An 18,419-nucleotide genomic window follows, 5' to 3' on the forward strand; every position below is an offset into this window, starting at 1 on the left:
GTCGTCAGCGCACATGTGCGCACGCCGAATAGCGAGCATGTACTGAAGTGTAAATAACCCGTCAATATTATTTGCACTTTTTCCCGGTTTGCCAGTCGGTCCCGTCGGACAGCATGGCCTCAGAGGAGGACGACGTGCTGCTGTTTCTAATCTACCAGCACCTGAAGGTGAACGGCTACCAGAAAGCTGCCCAGGTGCTGGAGAAGCACGTTACCCAGGTAAGAAGTTTGGCTTAAATTTACAGTCTAATATTTAGCGTGCAGTCGGTAGACTGGGTTCTAGCTCGCACACGTTAGTTAAATGTGAGTAAAAAGACTATTTTTTTTTATGTGATTTCATCAGCTGACATGCGCATCTTGCTTGTTATATAACAACTTAAATATAAATGTGATGTGTGTTTGCTTCAGTGTGGCTGTCGGTAAGATGCACTTCAGTCTGTGTGTGTGCGCGACAAAGCGTGTGGCTCCTTGTTCAGGCCTTCTGGAGGAAAAGAACATTATGTTACAGGAGCTGCACAAAGCAGCTCTGCTCCTGCGGCCTATTGCTGCACGCTGTCACCCCATTCAAAACCTCATCACCTTTTCATAGTGTTTAGTGATAACAGTTGACCTTTTTTATCTAAAGCTCCTGGAGCTGCTGTGATAAGTTGATTAATTGATTATTTCATCAATTTAAAAATAATCGGCAGCTTTTTTTAAAAATTAAATAGCCAGCTGAGATGAACTTCTACTTACATATTTTTCAAATACGAGACCTGGATGCTTTTCTCTATATTTCGCTGTAATTCACTCGTTTTTAGAATTTGGGGTATTTGGACTGTTGCACATAATCACTGCAGCTCTTGATTATCCAGTAGCTGTGCCGATGACATCTTATGATGCAACCAAACACTGTAAAATAAGCCTTTCTGGTATTTTCTTTTTTAACAGGGGAAATCTAAAAAATAATATTGTCTTATTCTTCCTAAGTCTGTCTGTTAGGAAACATGCGCTTAGGTGTGATGTAAGCTTTTCCTGCAGAGCTTATGAGATAAAAATGTCATTGTCAAAAGTTGCTCATACTTACAGTGGCGGGTGCTCATATTTAACATGATAAAAGAAAATGTAAAAAGTGAGATCAGAGTCGGTACAGGTACAGAGAATCACAAGGGTTCTCTGTTTGCAACAGTTCTTTTCTATTTTGGCTTCACAGGTCTGAATGCAAGTACATAAACCCCGCCCACCCGCAGCTCAGACCTTCTGTTTACAGGGACGGCCAATCTGAAGAAAGTTGGCTTAAAGGGAGAGTGAATTAACTGAGCGGTCTGCTGAAGTTCATTATAAGATATCATTTATCTTTTCTTTCATTTTACTAACCACTTATCCAGCATTGTGTCGCGGTAGCTGGAGCCTGTCCCAGCTGTTACAATGCCAGAGGCAGGGTAAACCCTGGATAGGCTGGTTCCTAACCATTAAAAAGAGGGGGGAAGGGTTTTTCAGACACGGGATGAGCTGTGGGCTCCATCAAAACATAAAAATAAGGAATATTATACTGTCGTAGAGTTCAAACATAAAACGAGAGCTGGAAAGGACATAAAACAACACCTTAAAGTCTGAATGAAGTTACAGCAGCAGTCTTATTAGAATTTACTTACGAGTGTCCTTCACTCCTCTATGTGAACATTGTGTATTCATCATACTCTCTTCTTTGGCATATTTTACATGAATTCACATCTGGAAGCTTGTGGCAGCATTCCTGCAGCACAGGAAATTTGTTATTTCCCTTTGCTATCTGTGTTTTTTTCCTTTCTTCTTTTGTCTATGTAGTTATGGGACGCACAGGAAGTTTAGCTGAAGCAGAGACAGAACATTCAGGGAATCAGTGAAAAGGAGAAATTGTATTTTGAAAACACTCTTGAAGAGTCAGTACTGAGCAAGTTTTAGATGCACAGTATTTCTCAGGCTGTTGTGTGTTGTGTTGTAGGTGGAGACACCAGTGGAGAGCTCCTCCACCCTACATGACATCTACACAGGCTGGATGAAGTAAGTCACACCCAGTTACACACTTGTATACATAAATATATAATGCCACAAGTTACCAAAAAGAAAGTAATTATAAGAAAATTGTAAAATTTAACATTCTTTGTGCTGTAATTGTTATATGTGCTGCAAATTTTGTGAAAACTGACTGTGTACAGCAAACTGTACAGGTGAGCATGTGTAGATTAAAAATGTCAGCAGCTGAAAACAGGATGGGGCTCTCTGGCTCCCAAAGAACCTTAAAACAATCATTTAATGGTCTAAAATGAGATTAAGCCCAATGAAGTGCATAAATAGTGGCTTTTTCTCATCATCCTCTGTTTTTCTTTATCTCCACATTTTATGACTTCCTGCTTTTTTGGAGTCACAGCTCAGCAGGTAATGCGATTCAGAGACACACTCAGCTTAGGTGATTTGTAGACTCCACGCTGTCTGTGTGAGCAGGATGCGACTGGTACGGTTTGTGTGAGTGATTTCCTGGCCTTGTGCCCAGTGCATTCTGGGATCACCTTCAAATCCCTGCCTCCCTAATGAGGATTAAATGGGCATCAGATAAATGGCTAAATCAATGACATCAGCTCATTTGCCGAAGTGAATCTAACACTAAAATAACAGAAATCTGCAGAAGTCAATGAAAATACATAATTATGTGCCGAATATAAGGCACCTCTGATTATCAGAAAAACACTGTTTTCAAACAGCTGCTCATTAGGGATAAGTACTCATAATGGTACTTAGCCCTATTCTAATTAATGCCACAATGCAAATGATCAAAAACCTGTAGTTCTTAGGCTTCTGAGATTCACAGAAATGTTTTTCTTTTTAAAAGCTGGTGAATTCAATTAAATATTATTTATATAGCGTCAATTTACAACACCTGTTGCTTCAATGTGCTTTATAATGTAGGTAAGAATACACTTAACCTCTCCAAAGTTAGCTGACACTTTGTAAGCGAGCACTTGGCAACCGTGGGAAGGAAAAACTCCCTTTGAACAGGAAGAAAGCTCCGGCAGAACCAGGCTCAGGGACGGGCAGCTAGTTGGGGGTTAAGGTGGGAGAAAAACACAGAATTGAATTACTTCACTGCACTGATAAAGAGTAAAGACATGTAAACAGAACAGTGTAGTCTATAGCTGTGCTAGCTATTTGCTTCCAAGCATAGCTAAATCAAGTCGAATGCTTGTTTACGTTCACGACCATTTAGGCACACCTTCCCAGTACTGGGTTAGACTCCTTTTCTGCTTTGAGAGCTGCCTTAATTCTTTGTGACATAGATTGAAAAATGTGCTGGAAACATTCCTTGGAGATTTTCCATGTTGATAGGATAGCATCACACAGTTCCTGCAGATTTATCCGTGGCTTGAGTCTCCCGCCGCATCCCAAAGGCGCTCTCTTAGATTCAGATCTGGTGCCTGTGGAGGCCATCTGAGTACACTGAACTCGTGTTCAAGAAACCAGTTTGAGATGTTTTGAGCCCGATTGCTTATAAAAAGATGGATGTTGCCACTGCAGCATCACGTATTAGTGCGTGTTGGAACACTAAGGCTCGCCATTTTGGTGTTGGTGAAACCGGATGTAAATGGCCTGTATTTGTATAGCGCTTTACTAGTTTTACTACTTTACTAGAGATATACAGATGTATGTTATGTTATAACAGTTTGGAAACTGGAGAAAAAAGTTAAATTATTAGCCATGTAACTGTTCCAAAATGCTCTAAACACTAAAATGGTCCAGAGTTCATTTCAGACTTTCTGGGCTGAAACTTGGCACGCTGCTATCAACTTAAGCAATCTGTGTTTGTAAATCTGCTAATTAAAGAGGCCACAGTCATAACTTTAAGCATCAGCAAATTCCATTTAAATGATTTATAATAAAGATTAGCCCTGTGTACAATTGTGATGAAGGGAGAAAACATACATGAGGCCAAAAATACTTCTCATACTAGCATGTAAACGTGTTAAATTCATGCCTGAAGTTGGACAATTTAACTCGGGAATCTGTGAGTCTGAGACTCACTTTTAGAGTCAGCCTCAAGTGGTCGCTGGAGGAATTGAGATTTGCATTGACTGCGTTTTTCAGCTCATCAGTTGGTGCTTTACCTAATGTATAAGCATAGCCAGTAAAAGAAATGTAATTCATTTGTGTGTGTGTGTGTGTGTGTGTGTGTGTGTTACAGACTGTACTCCCTAGCCCAGCATGCCAAACAGGAGACACAAGAGTCCAGTTACTCAAAGAAAAGCATCAAAGCAGAGGCTGCAGACACCAGGCTCTCCAGTGTCACAGGAGGAGATGATGTGGATTCCAACCCTCCACTCGGTAAATTTTATCTTTGATTGCAGTAGTTAGGACAAAATAAAGCCACTAATATGTGCACATCTGTAGCTGAAATGAATTTAATTAATTAAATGTCAAACATTTTCTAATTAATGCTTGTTTAAATCTTGTGGATCTCGATTTCTGGAGAATGATGATTTCCATTTTTATTTTTTCTGATGTTTTATAGATACATAGAGCAACAACTTGGCAATTAATTATTTTAGCAACCTGTCAGTCATACAGCTGATTCATTAGTTTATCTTTGGAAGATGCAAGAAATGAGGAAAACGTAAAACAAACAAAAGCCTCTCTGTAAAAATATGTTTTTGTTTATTTATCTAATGCTAATTTAAAGCTAATTTAGCAGTAAGCTGAAGTTTGTTCCACAATGGGCTCCTGTGCTTTGAGCCCACACTGCAGAAGTTGTAACAGTAATTGATTGTCTGTGATTTAAAAGTAATCAGTGAAAATTTTAATTGGGTTCTGTAGCAAATGGGAAGCCAGTGTAATTCTGCCAGGACTGGAGTAATGTGTGTCGAGTGTTTGTGACTAACCTCACTGCTGTAAATGGTCAGAAGCTCCTCTCCTGCGCAGCTAGCTCACAGTGTAGGAGACGTTTCTCTACTTTTAAGATCAGTCTTCAAACTTCCCTTTTTGATAAAGTTTATTGTTAGATTCTTGCCTTCTTTGTTCAAACTGGACACTTTTTGTTACTTCTCCACATCACCTGGACTTTTTAGGGAATGTAACTACTAGATCGGTTGACTCTGACACGTGCCTCAGTAATGCTGCTGGGTTACGTCTCGTAACTTGTTCATACAGGATCATCTGATTGTTGGGCTGTTATCTCTAATATTGTAGGGTCCTTACCTTACAATGTAAAGCTCTTTGGGGCAACTGTTGTTGTGAAATTGGCGCTACATAAAGAAAACTGAGTTGAACTTTGCATTTTATAAGTTATCCTTTTTTTTCACTCTGTGTTTATTTCTTTTACAAATCTTGGCACCGGTGACTATGAAGCCAGTCTAAAATATATTTGATTTTCTCTTTCAGAGCCTGGGCCTGATGTTGTTGAGCCACTGAAGGCAGAGAGCATCTCTGAGAGTGTCTGTGAGCAGCTGCTGGCTGCTGATAATAAATCCCAAGCAACAAACTCTGACAGCGAGAGCACCGGCTCCTCTGACAGTGAAGTGGAAGAAGAAAAGATAAAGGAGGAAGAAACAAAAACAGAGCAAGAGGTGAACATCTCACATATCATGAAAAATGGGTTTGAGTTTTTCTGTGCTAGCTTTGCCCCCTTTTTCTCAAAGTGAGGAGACAGAATACTTTCAGTTAGCGTAGCCCTGTTGTGTCAGTGCTAATGTGTGCTTCATATGGGAGAGTCAATAAGGACAAACTGAATGTTGAGCGTAAATGTTTGGTATTTAGGATGTGTTGATGAACACGTGCGCCGAGAAAACCAGAAAATATCCTGTAGCCTTCAAATGGTATTAAAATCACAGGAGAAATAACAAGATAAGAAGGAGAATCATTTTTCCCAGCTAAGATGCTAACAGTTTATTTCCTGGCATGACTTAAGCTTTAAAAATGTGTTTTCTTAAATTCAAAAGAGGTTTCTCAACAACAGCAGCTGCAGGAAGGCGTGGTTGTGGTTGGTCCTATGCAAAGTTTTGCAGCACGTCTGCATGCTAATAATCCTTCTCTCTGTCACCAAAGAGTTGCGTAAACAGACACAAAGGCGGCGCCATGTGTTCTGCTTCTGCAGATTAGCTTTTACAGGTAATAATATTGACATTCTGACACCCAAACAGTACACTATTATCTATAAAGACACATCTCCTGGATGCACTGGTACGCATCTTCAGTGACGTATCCTAGGGTCATCAGGTGTTTCGGGTCTCACAACATCATACACCCTCGCCCAGGCGACCCAGCCGGGGGTGATCAGGCCCCGACTTGCGTACCAGTAGCTACCCACGGATCAGCCCTCTTAATCCACAGCCACCTTGTGGCTTTCTCTGCCGCTTCACTCACAGCCTGGATGGCCCTCTTCTTGGTTGCCCCAGCCACGCCCAGCCGGCCTAGGACTTTGCAGAGTGATCGTCCTGCAAAGCCCCTACAACCCACTTCTATGGGCTCATAGAAAGTCTTCCAGCCCCTTCCCCTGCACTCTTGCACTAGTTCCTGGTACTTTCCTCGTTTCCTTTCATTGGCCTCCTCGATCCGCTCTTCCCAGGGCACTGTGAGTTCCAGCATGATCAGCTGTTTTGAGGCCTCAGAAATAATTATCAAGTCTGGCCGGAGTGATGTTTTTACAATGTTCTGAGGGAACTTTAGTTGTTTACCCAGGTCAGCCTGTAGCTGCCAATCAGAGGCTGTGTTGAGAAGGCCAGTTGTCAAATGTGGGCGCACCTGGGGTTTCTCTCCAGCCTTAATAAAAGAGATTGCCTTCCTCGGAGCATGATGGTGCTTGCTGGTGCTGATTGCTAAGGCAATCCTTTCAGCAACTACTCTGAGCACCTGGTCGTGCCGCCAACGATACCGACCATCGGCCAGGGCCCTTGGGCAGCTGCTAAGGAGGTGTTCTAGGGTCCCTCTTCCAGAGCACAGGGGACAGGCAGGTGTCTCGCTCTTTCCCCACAGATGGAGGTTTGCTGGGCTTGGCAGAGTGTCGTATACTGCCTGCACTAGGAATCGGATCCGGTGGAAGTCTGCCTGCATGATGTTTGCCCAGGTGACCTTGCGCTGCAAGGTGCTCTCCCACCTTGTCCATGCTCCCTGCCGCTTAAGGCCTACAGCTCTACTTACTCGCTCCTCCTCCACACCTGCTCGGACCTCTTCCTGGAGTAGCTGGTGTCTCTCCTTTCCCTGTGCCCTGCTGACCTGGGCCTTTGGGACGTACCCCAAGCCTGCTCCCCCTGTTGCTAAGACCCCCATCAGTGTTTTCTGCCTTAGGCGTGACTCCGCCACCTCAACTGCCTTCTCAGCCTTCCACTTTCTTCCTGTCCTTACCTCAATGCCTGCTGATGCCACCTTGCAGTCTTTAGAATCTCTGTACTGTAAGGCTTCTCGTGTGCGAGCCACCTTGAACTCTTCTGTGAGACCACTGAAGGGTAACTGCACGCTGTTGCTTGTCCCATACAAGGCAGCGCTGGTGAGACTGCGGGGAAGTCCCAGCCACTTACGAAGAAAGCCACTGATCTTTCTTTCAAGGGATTCCACAGTAGTTATCGGAACTGTATAGACAAGCAAGGGCCACAGGATTCGGGGCAGGATGGAATGCTGGTAGATCCAGGCTTTAAATCTTCCAGGCAAGCCGGACTTATCCACCTTAATAAGCCACGCTCCCAGCTCCTCATTTGCCTTCTGAATAGCAGTAGAGTCTTTCAGGCTGGAGTCAAAGAGTTTCCCCAAGCTCTTAACTGGTTGTTCCGTTATGGATGGAATAATGGTTCCTGAAATTGAGAACCGGAACTTGTCCGTCACCTTGCCCTTCTTCAGTACCATCGATCTTGACTTGGAAGGTTTAAAACTCATCCTTGCCCATGAGATGAGTCTCTCAAGACCTTGCAAGATCCACCTACACCCGTGAACTGATGATGTTGTAATGGTGAGGTCATCCATATAGGCTCTGATAGGGGGCTGACGAACACCTGACCTTGTTAACGGCCCTCTGCACTCCACCTCCGCAGCCTTTACCACCATGTTCATTGCCAGGGCAAAGAGCGTAACTGAGATGGTACAGCCTGTTATTATACCTTTCCGGAGTCGGTGCCAGTCTGAAGTAACTGCCCTAGCAGTGACCCTAAGCCTGAAATTGGCATAATAGTCCAGGATTAGGTCCTTGATCTTACTGGGAACATGGTGGAGGTGTAAAGCATGCTCAACCAGTTTGTGTGGGATCGACCCATACGCATTAGTCAGGTCCAGCCACAATACAGCTAGGTCGCCTCTGTTCTCATGGGCTTCTCTTATAAGGTGTGTAACTACACCAGTGTGCTCTAGGCAACCAGGAACTCCTGGGATCCCCCCCTTCTGAACTGATGGATCAATGTAATTGTTTCTAAGGAGAAACTCGGTCAATCTCCGGGAGACAACGCTAAAAAACACCTTCCCCTCCACGCTGAATAGCGAGATGCTCCGAAACTGGTTTATGTTTTTCGAATCCTCCTCTTTGGGAATCCAGACTCCCTCTGCGCACCTCCACTGATCAGCAACTCTCCCTCTCCGCCATATCACCTTTAAGATCTTCCACAGGTGGCGGAGCAGCTCTGGGCAGCGCTTATAGACAAGGTAGGGTACGCCACTGGGACCTGGGGAGGATGCTGAGCGGGCTGCTTTGATGACCTCACACACCTCCTTCAAACTTGGCTCCGTCAACTTGAACTCTACTGATGGTGGGGCAGGGTTGATGAGAGCTTTGTTTGGTCCCAAGTCTTGTTCCCTCAAAGGGTCACTCATGGTCTCATGAAGGAAGTTATTCACCTCCTCTGCTGAGCACTCCAACTGCCCGCTTCGCTTAACCCCCAGCAATTGTTTGGAAAAGCGAAAGGGATCAGCAATAAAAGCTGCACGTTTCCTGGCTCTCTCTCTTCCTCGCCTCCTGTGCCATTCTGCTCTACGGAGGGTAAACAGTACATTTATAATCTGAAATAAGCTATGCCCTGAAGATAACAATCATATTTTCAAATATTAGCATCTTAAAACTAAAGTAGGCGAGGAATCTCCAGCAGACCTTATCTAATTAAAGATGAATCTCTAAATTTGTACGATTAAGCATGAAGTGAACACGAGTTATTTAAGTCTTATCTCATAAAGCAACTCTTGAAATAACTACGAGCAGGGAAAGATAAAGGTGCGACGTGTTAATGATCATTAACCCTTTAAAGCCGGTCTTAGCCGGCACGCTCCATTTTGCATAACTATTTTTAAATCCCGGTAGCTCTGCAACCACGTAAACTAGCGCAATAATTTTTTTTGCATATGAAACCGGAGGAGTTGTACTTACATCTTATGCCATCAGCTTGTCCTCGGTCACAGTTTCCTTCCACATATAGCTTTGCAAAAATTGCATAAAAAGCGCTTGCAGTAACAAAAACATAATATTCCAGAAACACGCTTTGCCGATCCGATCAGCTGTTTGTAACGCTTCCTTCGTCCATCAGCACGAACTATCGCATGTCCGCCATGACCTGCCCGAAACCGGAAGTGACGTCATTTGCGAAAATGTAGTTTTTTACCATCAGGGCCTTATGAGCCTATACTGGTGTTTTTAAAAGTTATCTTTGACTTTATGACTTTCTGTGTCGTTTCTGGGATGCTTAGGACTCATATTGCACTGCTGGAAATAGTTTATTTTGATGCATATGCAGTTTTTTTTGCAAATTTGCATTATAAGATTTATTTTCGTTTTTATTGCAGTATATAAAAATTGGTGTATTTCAAACATAAAACTATGAAGACACTCAAAATAAATTTCCTGTGGTGGGAAACTATTTTGTGCAACTTTTTTGTATTTACAGTTCTGAGGGATAAGCCTCTTAAATTTCTCTAACTAGAAATATATGTTAAAAAAACAAAAACGATTTTCAATTTTTTTGTAGTTTATTGCACTTTTTTGCAATTTATGTAATTACTATGCACTTAATGCATACATATTATTAAAATTTGGGCTATAATGGTTGTATTGATGTATAGCAACTTGAAATGCTCCCAAAAATGGCTCCACAGCATGTAAAAATATAATATAAGCTCTGGCGCACTTGGTTCTATGGTAGGTCTTAAAGGGTTAATGTAGGAATATTTTTACTTGGGGTTTATGTTTTAAAGGTTTTCATTAAAGTTAAAAGCAAAAAGTAAAAAGCGTTCGAGTAAGTATTGAGTGCTGAGCGTTGTTACAGGAGGAGGAAAGCAGTGCCATCATGAACACACATAGCTGTTGTCCAGCCACTGTAATAATGTGCTGATAGATGGACAGTAGCTGCAGTGTTGTTATACGCTTGTGAAACACACGGACACATTTCCACTCGTCTCATCTGTCCTGTATTAGTTTCCTCTGTTGTTATTACTGCTGTGTGTGTGTGTGTGTGTGTGTGTGTGTGTGTCTTGTCTGTTCTTTTGTGTTGGCCCAGTGATGCAGCAGATAATGCCGTGTGGACACAGAATTGTGTGCGTGTGACAACGGTAATCTTCAGAGACAAATTGTGTGCGTGCTCGTTTCTGTGCGAACTATTCGTTGTGGTTTCTGTCGACAGCTGCTGGAAACCCTGATTGCTTTGTGTCTAATGGTAAAAGCACTGCGGCTTTCTTTTTGCTGTACAACAACAACAACATCACATTCTTAACGGCAAAGATGTTTCTACTCAGCAGAATTTCTAGTTTCTTTTAGTTGTAGTTTTCGCCAGCTGGTTGAATTAAATCTGCTCTCTGTGGATTAAAATGGACTTCCTGTGATGTGGAGCGGAGCTAGCAAGTGCTCCAGCGACACTCAGTGGAGTCATATTTTTACTTTTGGATTGCATATAAAGAGATGCTAGCATCTCCTCCTCACGTGCCTTCTTGGCCTGCTTGGACTTGATGGTGTTTTTTGCAGAGGAGTGTGGTTTGTTGGGGGTTGTTGAAGTAGCTCCCTTTTTATGTACTAAATATCATTGGAGGCTGGCACATGCAGCTATCGCTCTCAGGCATGTCTGGGTTTGTTGTTGTGCATGCTAGGGGACGTAAACACAGGGTGTCTCTATCTATATAGTCCAAATATATTTGACACAACAAGTTTAGTCTGTGTGCGAGTATTTGAAATTGCTCTGTTGCATTGTTTCCCCCAAACGTAAAAAGCCTGTACACTGTTCTCAGTATAGCACCTCATTTGCAGTGAAATATAGTCTCCAATAAATGGGGTATACAGAGCAGTAAAAAGATCCTCGAGTGTCTTGGATTTGTCTTCCTGAAACTAGCAGATATTCTGAGTAAACAGCAGGATGCAAGTTCTTCTAACTGCCTGTACATATTTTCCAGTCAGCTCCAACTAAAGTGTATGCTGAGGCATCCAATGAGGCAGAAAGCCTGAGCTCTGCCTCTTCAGACGCTGAGGAAATAACTGCACCCAGCCAGGGTAACAACAACCTGGTGTTACCTGATCAGGCTGAGGACCAATCGCAGGCCCCCGATCCAGCCGAGGCCTCAGTCTCAGGCGGTGACCTTAAAGTGGAGCATCAAGAGGGCAGTGATGATCTGAAGCAGGTTAGCTCATCAATTTCATTTTAAACTTTTGTGTCAGATGTTTATTTTTCTTTTCATCTCATCATATCTCGCAAAACTTTTTCATGCGACTGACACTTGAGCACATATGCATCACTCGTTCTACCTTGATGTCTTTAAAGGCCTAGTGTGCTGTTTAATTTTCCTCCTGGCGCACTGGATCGCTCTGCAATGAGCAGAAATGTTAATCACCTTAAACCACACTCATAAAAAAATGGGAGTAGCTGTTGATTCCTGGCTCAGCAGAGCCTCCTTCTCCTCAGCTCACCTCTGCACAGCTGAAACTTATTTTGCAGTGGACTGTTTGTGTTGTTACGCTTCTAGTAGTCAACACTGCAGACAGCCTTTCTTTGCTGAATTGTGAATTTTCTTTTAAGACTTTACTGGAACGTAAAAGATTGCGATTAAATGTCACCGTATTAGATGTTGCTCTTAATTAGTGCAACAAGTCGGTGCACTTTAAAACTCTGTATTCATGTTTAAATCATCTGAAGCTCCAACAGAAACAGAAACGTCAGATTTAATTGGCATTTGCATTGTTTAAACAAGCAATTTGGTGCCAGTTGTCAACAAGAAAAAGATCAAATAAAAAACATACAGAAATTAAATGTATGATTTTTTTTTTTTTTTTTTTTTTTTGGCATAAAGATGATAATTTGTGGTGCCACCTTTTTACCATAATAATAATAATAATTCTGCAACATTCATCTCTCCAAGTGTCAAAACAGGACTGTTTTGACACGTGCCAGCAATGAATAATTCATGTTATTTGGTCAGTTAAATAGCGTTGTATTTGCAAGATTTATTGCTCACATGTGGAAAGATGGAAGCGCCAGTAATAATAAATCGGACATGAGCAATCAAAAAGCTGTAAACAAAAACCCTGATCAGCCAAATATTAATTAATTGTCGCCCAAACTGTTGTAAACATCTGGCTCTGTTTACAGACTAGTGCAGCATGCTGGTGTGCTATGCATCAAAGATCATTATGCTTGTTCCTCTTATGCTCATATCCATAGATGCTTAGTTTATATCAAGTCTTAGACTTTTTTTTTAGTTAAAAAAAAAAAATCTAAATTTAATTGTCATCTTCCACAAAATCCAGAGCATCTGGAAAAACAATAAATCGGCAGAAATGCAACTTGGGAAACAAATATCAGTCCTCTTGTTGTTATTATTGCCCGCATGCACACATCAACATAGACCTAAAACTAAAGATTATCACCTGCACTGGTATCTAATTTGGTGCACGAGAAAAGCAACACACAAAAGAAACTGCATTCAGTTTTGTCCCAGCAGTCCCAGCTGTCCTCTTCAGCGAATGTGCCATGCTTGGCAACCTTCAGAAAATGGTGCCGGCTGAGTTGTAAAGCAGATACTGGCCGGCGCTGGCACCAGCGCCTCCAGGCTGGAAGTGTTTAAACCATTATCCATCTGACTTCTCTTTAGTGATGCAGCCATGTTTCCAAGACTTAACTGTGGCTTCGAGTGCAATTTTAGCTTTTATTGACAAAAATGAGCTGTATTAATTCGCCTTTGTTTTCTTGTAGGATTAAATTGATCTTTCTGCTCTGTTTTTCTCCAGGAAGCAACCACAAACACCTCAGAAGACATAGAAGAAGCTTCGGTGTCACAGCAGACAGATGTTCCCACTCAGGAAGTCAGCGAAGCCGAGTCTCCAGAAGGTGAAGAAGCCACAGCAGGAGAGGTGCAGTACTGCTTCATATTCATATATTAATTGATACGAGTACAGAACCTGTGATTGCTTTTATTATGCATCCCTGAAGTGCCTGCATATTTTGATATTTCCACTACAATTACAAAGTATTTAAATAATTCAGTTAAACTAAGAACTAAATCAGTAAAAACTTGACTCGTCATGTCTGGTGGTGAAAGACCTCTGTTGACCTCTTGCAGATGCCCATCCTGGTTGAACCCACCACCTCTGACCTGACAGCTCTGGAAACCAGTGACCAGCTCGGAGATGATCAAGCCCCGCCCTCTGCAGGTATTAACAGCCAATAGATTTTTAATTACCGGTTTGTTCTTTTCCCCCTAAATGCATGGCATCTTTTCCGTCTCTTTCTCACTGCTCTGACAAGAGTCACAAGCTGTTGTTAAGAAACCGAGGCTTCAGTGCGGCTGCCTCTGCAGCAGGTTTCTTTTAAGTATTATGAAAATCAGTCTGATAACATCTGCCGTCCAGGTTTGTTTCCACAGTTACAAGAGTTTCAAAATTTCACATTTCTGCTCAGGCATGAAAATCACTGCAAGGTTGATTTAAGAAAGAAAGTGAGATTTGTCGTAGGGTTGCATCTGTAATCAGAATGTCTCTCCTGATTGATTGATTGATTTAAACTTATCACTAAATTCGTAGTTATGAGGACCCACACATTCATCTTTCCGTATATACGATTACATAAGACAAAGAGAAGATGCACGTGCTCATGACCGACATAATTAAATGATTGATTATAAGAATATTACACACATTCATGTAATCTCTAAAATTGGTTCATCTTTATAGCTTCTTATCTTTATATGTGAATATTAATGTTGTATGCTCCGCCCCTCCCTGAGCCTGGTTCTGCTGGAGGTTTCTTCCTGTTAAAAGGGAGTTTTTCCTTCCCACTGTCGCCAAAGTGCTTGCTCATAGGGGGTCATATGATTGTTGGGTTTTCTCTGTATGTATTATTGTAGGGTCTACCTTACAATATAAAGGGCCTTGAGGCGGCTGTTGTTGTGATTTGGTGCTGTATAAATAAAGTTGAATTGAATATGTATTTATGATTACTTGGACATCTTTTTCGTCATAAGTCAACAATAGAGAAAAAAAGTATAACATTACTTCTCACTTGGAGCGTGAGCTCGTTTCGTAAGCTGTTGTGCCGCAATGACAAAGAGTTGAGGTTAAGTAGGATGCACTTCCTAACATATGGGCACAAGGTCTTCAGTTTTTCATTCAGCTACACCGCTGAAGGATCTGAAAACTGTGATGCATGAAGAGCTCAAGTCAAGGCAAACGAAAAGACCAGCTGTTCTCAACTGAAGAAGACTAAACGGTCTAAAAACTCATGTTTCGTAGCTTCAAGAAGAAAGACACATTTCAATCTGTTGCTTTGCTGAGCAGTTTTCTTTTTTCCCCAAAAGTTTAATTAACCTGGGAAAAAACTAAATATTGTCACACCTGAAGCCCATCTGTAGCTGTGACCTTGGTGTTCGCCATTTCCTCGCAGGACACTCATTTGATTAAATCAACTGTGGTTCGTCTAGCATGACGCACACAAGGTTGTTGTGAGCTTGCAAATCTAGTGAGAATCCAGCCGCCTCTCAACATGTTTCTTGTGGTGATGTGACGACACACCTCGGGAACAGAAGGGGAGATGGATGTTGGCTTTATCTCGACTTGTTGTGGTGGAGGCGTACAGCTGTGAGGCTCGACTCTCTTTTCATTTAATGGCTGCTGATTTGGACGAACTGACCTAAAAGTTATTCACTGATATTAAAAAGCAGTTCCAAAAAGGGAGTTGTTGTTGGAGCGGTTTCCAACAAAGCACAGCTTCGTCGCTGTACTCTGGATTTACTTTTTTCCATTTATTTACAAGGGAGAAAAAAGGCATTCTGTCTTTTCATTTTTCCTTTTATTGACAGCACGTCATCTCCGGCTGTTTAAGCACAGAAGTTTTAGACAAAGTTTGAATATTTTTACCCCGAGGCAGCTGGATTCAGTGCCAAAACTTGTAAAAGAGTTTGACAGATTTCTGCCAAAGCCGGAGAAACAGCAGTTGTTTTTCGACGCCACTCACTTGTGTAACTTCTCAGAGGAGTTTGTAAAGCTTGTTACAGCTTGTTAAGTAAGCCGGAGTTATGACTACTCTGAGAGTTGCAATCATCTGGAAAACAATCGCATCTTTCACCCAAAAATTTGAAAATGATAGATGACGTTTGAATAGAAACAAAGGTTTTTCGCATTCTGACCTGTCAAACACGGAGGCAGTTCTGGATTTTACTAACTGAAATGCACAAATTCCTGGAAAGGAGCCTTTTGTTAATAATATTATCGACCTGAACTTCCTGCTATGACAAGTCCAAACATCTGCTGCAGAAAGGCTTCAGAGTTGGATTCCTGTGGGGGGAGAGGGTTCTGATGCTGCTATCAAGAAAAAAAATACACCTGGAGATGCTCGTCAAATAAAAGTGTTAGATATATCACAAACATGTCGTAGTGTGTGCTCTGCTCTCCACTTTAATCCTCAATACATCAGACAGAACCCAGCCTGAGATCCCATCAGGGCAATTTAAAATGTCTCGTTATCTTATTTTTCTTTTCTTTTATGACCAAACAAAAAAACTGCCGTATGACTCATGTCTCTTGCTGTTTTTCCCAGAGTTGCCACTGTAATAGACTGTCGACTGATTTTAAAAAGATGATTTTATTGAGTCTCACGTCATGTACTTAAATCTTAAAGCTCTGATCAGGTATAAAAGACTACAAATGTAATCTAATGTAGGCATTTTATAATGTTTTTCAGACCCTGATGGTGAATCTAAAAATCCAAAAGAGGAGGATGACGTGGAGGAGACAAAGAAATCTGAGGTGATACAACTACTTAACTATTTATGGTGAAGATAGGTCTTTGCCAGAAGCAGATGGGGAATAATAATGAGTACATTTGCACTATCTGTAATGACTTTGTGTATATGCAGCATGTTTTAATTCCTGTATGTATCTCTGCACTCAGACGTCAGAGGTCGCAGATCTTTCCTCGGAGCTGGAGGGAGACACGGAGATGTTGAAAATCCCCGTGGACACCGGGATCCAGAGTGACCTCTCAGCCAGTCCAACTGGTATCAAAGTCACGTTGGTTTCAGAAGAGCGATCGGACCCAGAGGCCTCCATCATCATCAACATCACAGTCAAAGACGACGAAGCAGCTGAGCGAGAGACCAGCCAGCTGTCCCCTGAGGAGACTGCCGAGTCCTGTAAAGACCACAGCACTCCCAGGAAAAAGAAAAGGAAGAGCAAACAGGATTTTGAGACGTCAACAGCAGACGCATCGATCACGGACACACCCAGCAGCATTGATGCATCTACCCCAGATCCACTCAGTGACACTCCTCTTCCTAGGAAATCTGCCAAAAAGGAAAAGAGAGACAAAAAGAGACAAGAAGAGGAGGTGACAGAGGATGGCGGAGATCAGGAGGATGAGGTTGAGGCGTCTCAGTTAGCTCCACCAGACAAGAAAAAGAAGGCTAAGAAGAGGAAAAGGGAAAGAAACGAAGAAGAAGAGAAGGAAGAGGAAACTCACACTGTCACTGAAAACAAAATTAAAAAGAAGAAGAAGAAGAAGAAGGCTAAAGATGTGGAAGAGGAGGAGCGTGAGGCAGGAAGAGCAGTAGAGGAGAAGGCTGAGAATCCTGTGAGTCTGGCAGAGACAATGGAGGAGAAAAAGAAGAAGAAGAAGAAAAAGAAGAGAAAGGAAGGAGGTCAGGAGAACGAGGCGGTGCAATCTGAAGAACAACCAGCAGGGGGCAGTAATGGCACAGAGGAGAAAATGGAAGCCACAGGTAGAGAGAGAGAGAGGAAAAGCCTTTCCAGAAAGTTCCCTGTAATAAGACATTAACTTGTATTTCATGTGGCCTTTACTCTTAATCATTAGTGGTGATAAATCTAGTGTGATTTTTAGATAACTTTAATTGTGCATTTTATTTTCTTTTTGGCCTGCTCCTGCAGAGGGAAAGTCTTCTTTGGACTCCTCGGCCAAAAAGAAAAAGCGTCTCAGGAAGAAGCTCAGCCTGAAGAGGAGATTAAAACTTCATAAGAAGGAGAAGATGGCGATGAGGTTGATGAAGAGCAACAAGTTATCTGCAGATCAGAACCATGTGAGAAGGAAGAAGTGAGTAGTTTCTGCTTATCTTTGGCATATTTCTTCATAAAACTACAAGTGAAACAAAAGCGAAGCCAAACGATTGTAGAACTTGGCGCTGCTATCATTGTTTCAATGTCACCTTGCAGAATTTTGATGCTGTAGAGGTTCGTGCTACCAGTAGTACTTTTTACAAAGAGTATGTGCAGAAGGTTCTTACAAAATCACAGTAAAAGTTAAAGGATTACTTCCATTTTTCAGACAGAAACACCTACAAGAAGAAACAGAGGAAGTGTTTCACCCAAAGTCAAGCAAAAGACCCAAAGTTGAGCCCATTCGGGAGGACGAAACGCCAAAGAAGAAGAAAAAGATGCAAAAACATGCTGACCTAGAAGAAAATTCGTCAAAGGAAAACCAACCTCCCAAGGCAAAGAAGGAGAAGAAGAGGGAGCTGCAGGCTGAGGATCAGAGCGGTGTGGCAGATGACCAGAGTGCTGCGATTCTTGATGATGCCGATACGTCGGCGCTTTCAAACGGAGGGAAGAAGAAAAGGAAGAAGAAGGCGGTTAAATGCGAGGAAGCTGCCGAAAATGTGAGCCAAGATGTACCTGCTAAGAAAACAAGTAAGACTTTCTTCTTACTAAGTTAGCATTCATGTTGCGCTATATTAAGGGTGTGACAGTTCATGAAGTCTTGACACAAACATCTGCAATATCGTCCTGCGGTACCATTGATCTGCAACCAGTGTGGTGAAAGCTATAATGTTTAAAGACTGCTGCGGTAACAGGTTATACATCAGAGTATTATTGTTCGTCGTCATACTGGAGGAAGAAGAAACCATGAACTGAACCATAGTTACAGCACTGCTGGGATAAACACGATGCTTGGAGATCCACCTTTAGCAGCAATAACTTGAAGTAATTGTCTTCTGTTGACTTTATCAGTCTCTCACATTGTTGGT

The 18,419-nt window shown here is 42.2% G+C and overlaps 1 protein-coding gene across 1 annotated transcript in view; it reads left to right on the forward strand.

Moving 5' to 3' along the window:
* Positions 1-18,419, forward strand: part of LOC101468533 (uncharacterized) — a 23,533-nt gene continuing 5,114 nt past the window's right edge. Inside the window, exons 1-11 of the mRNA XM_004565553.5 lie at positions 1-218; positions 1,963-2,021; positions 4,195-4,334; positions 5,388-5,572; positions 11,349-11,573; positions 13,177-13,299; positions 13,509-13,599; positions 16,124-16,188; positions 16,334-17,159; positions 17,326-17,488; positions 17,720-18,081. Of these exons, the coding sequence (XP_004565610.3) occupies positions 114-218; positions 1,963-2,021; positions 4,195-4,334; positions 5,388-5,572; positions 11,349-11,573; positions 13,177-13,299; positions 13,509-13,599; positions 16,124-16,188; positions 16,334-17,159; positions 17,326-17,488; positions 17,720-18,081 (2,344 nt within the window). The 5' untranslated portion in view covers positions 1-113. The remainder of the gene's footprint in view (positions 219-1,962; positions 2,022-4,194; positions 4,335-5,387; positions 5,573-11,348; positions 11,574-13,176; positions 13,300-13,508; positions 13,600-16,123; positions 16,189-16,333; positions 17,160-17,325; positions 17,489-17,719; positions 18,082-18,419) is intronic.

This window comes from Maylandia zebra, linkage group LG18, assembly GCF_041146795.1.
Source record: "Maylandia zebra isolate NMK-2024a linkage group LG18, Mzebra_GT3a, whole genome shotgun sequence".
NCBI lineage: Eukaryota > Metazoa > Chordata > Actinopteri > Cichliformes > Cichlidae > Maylandia > Maylandia zebra.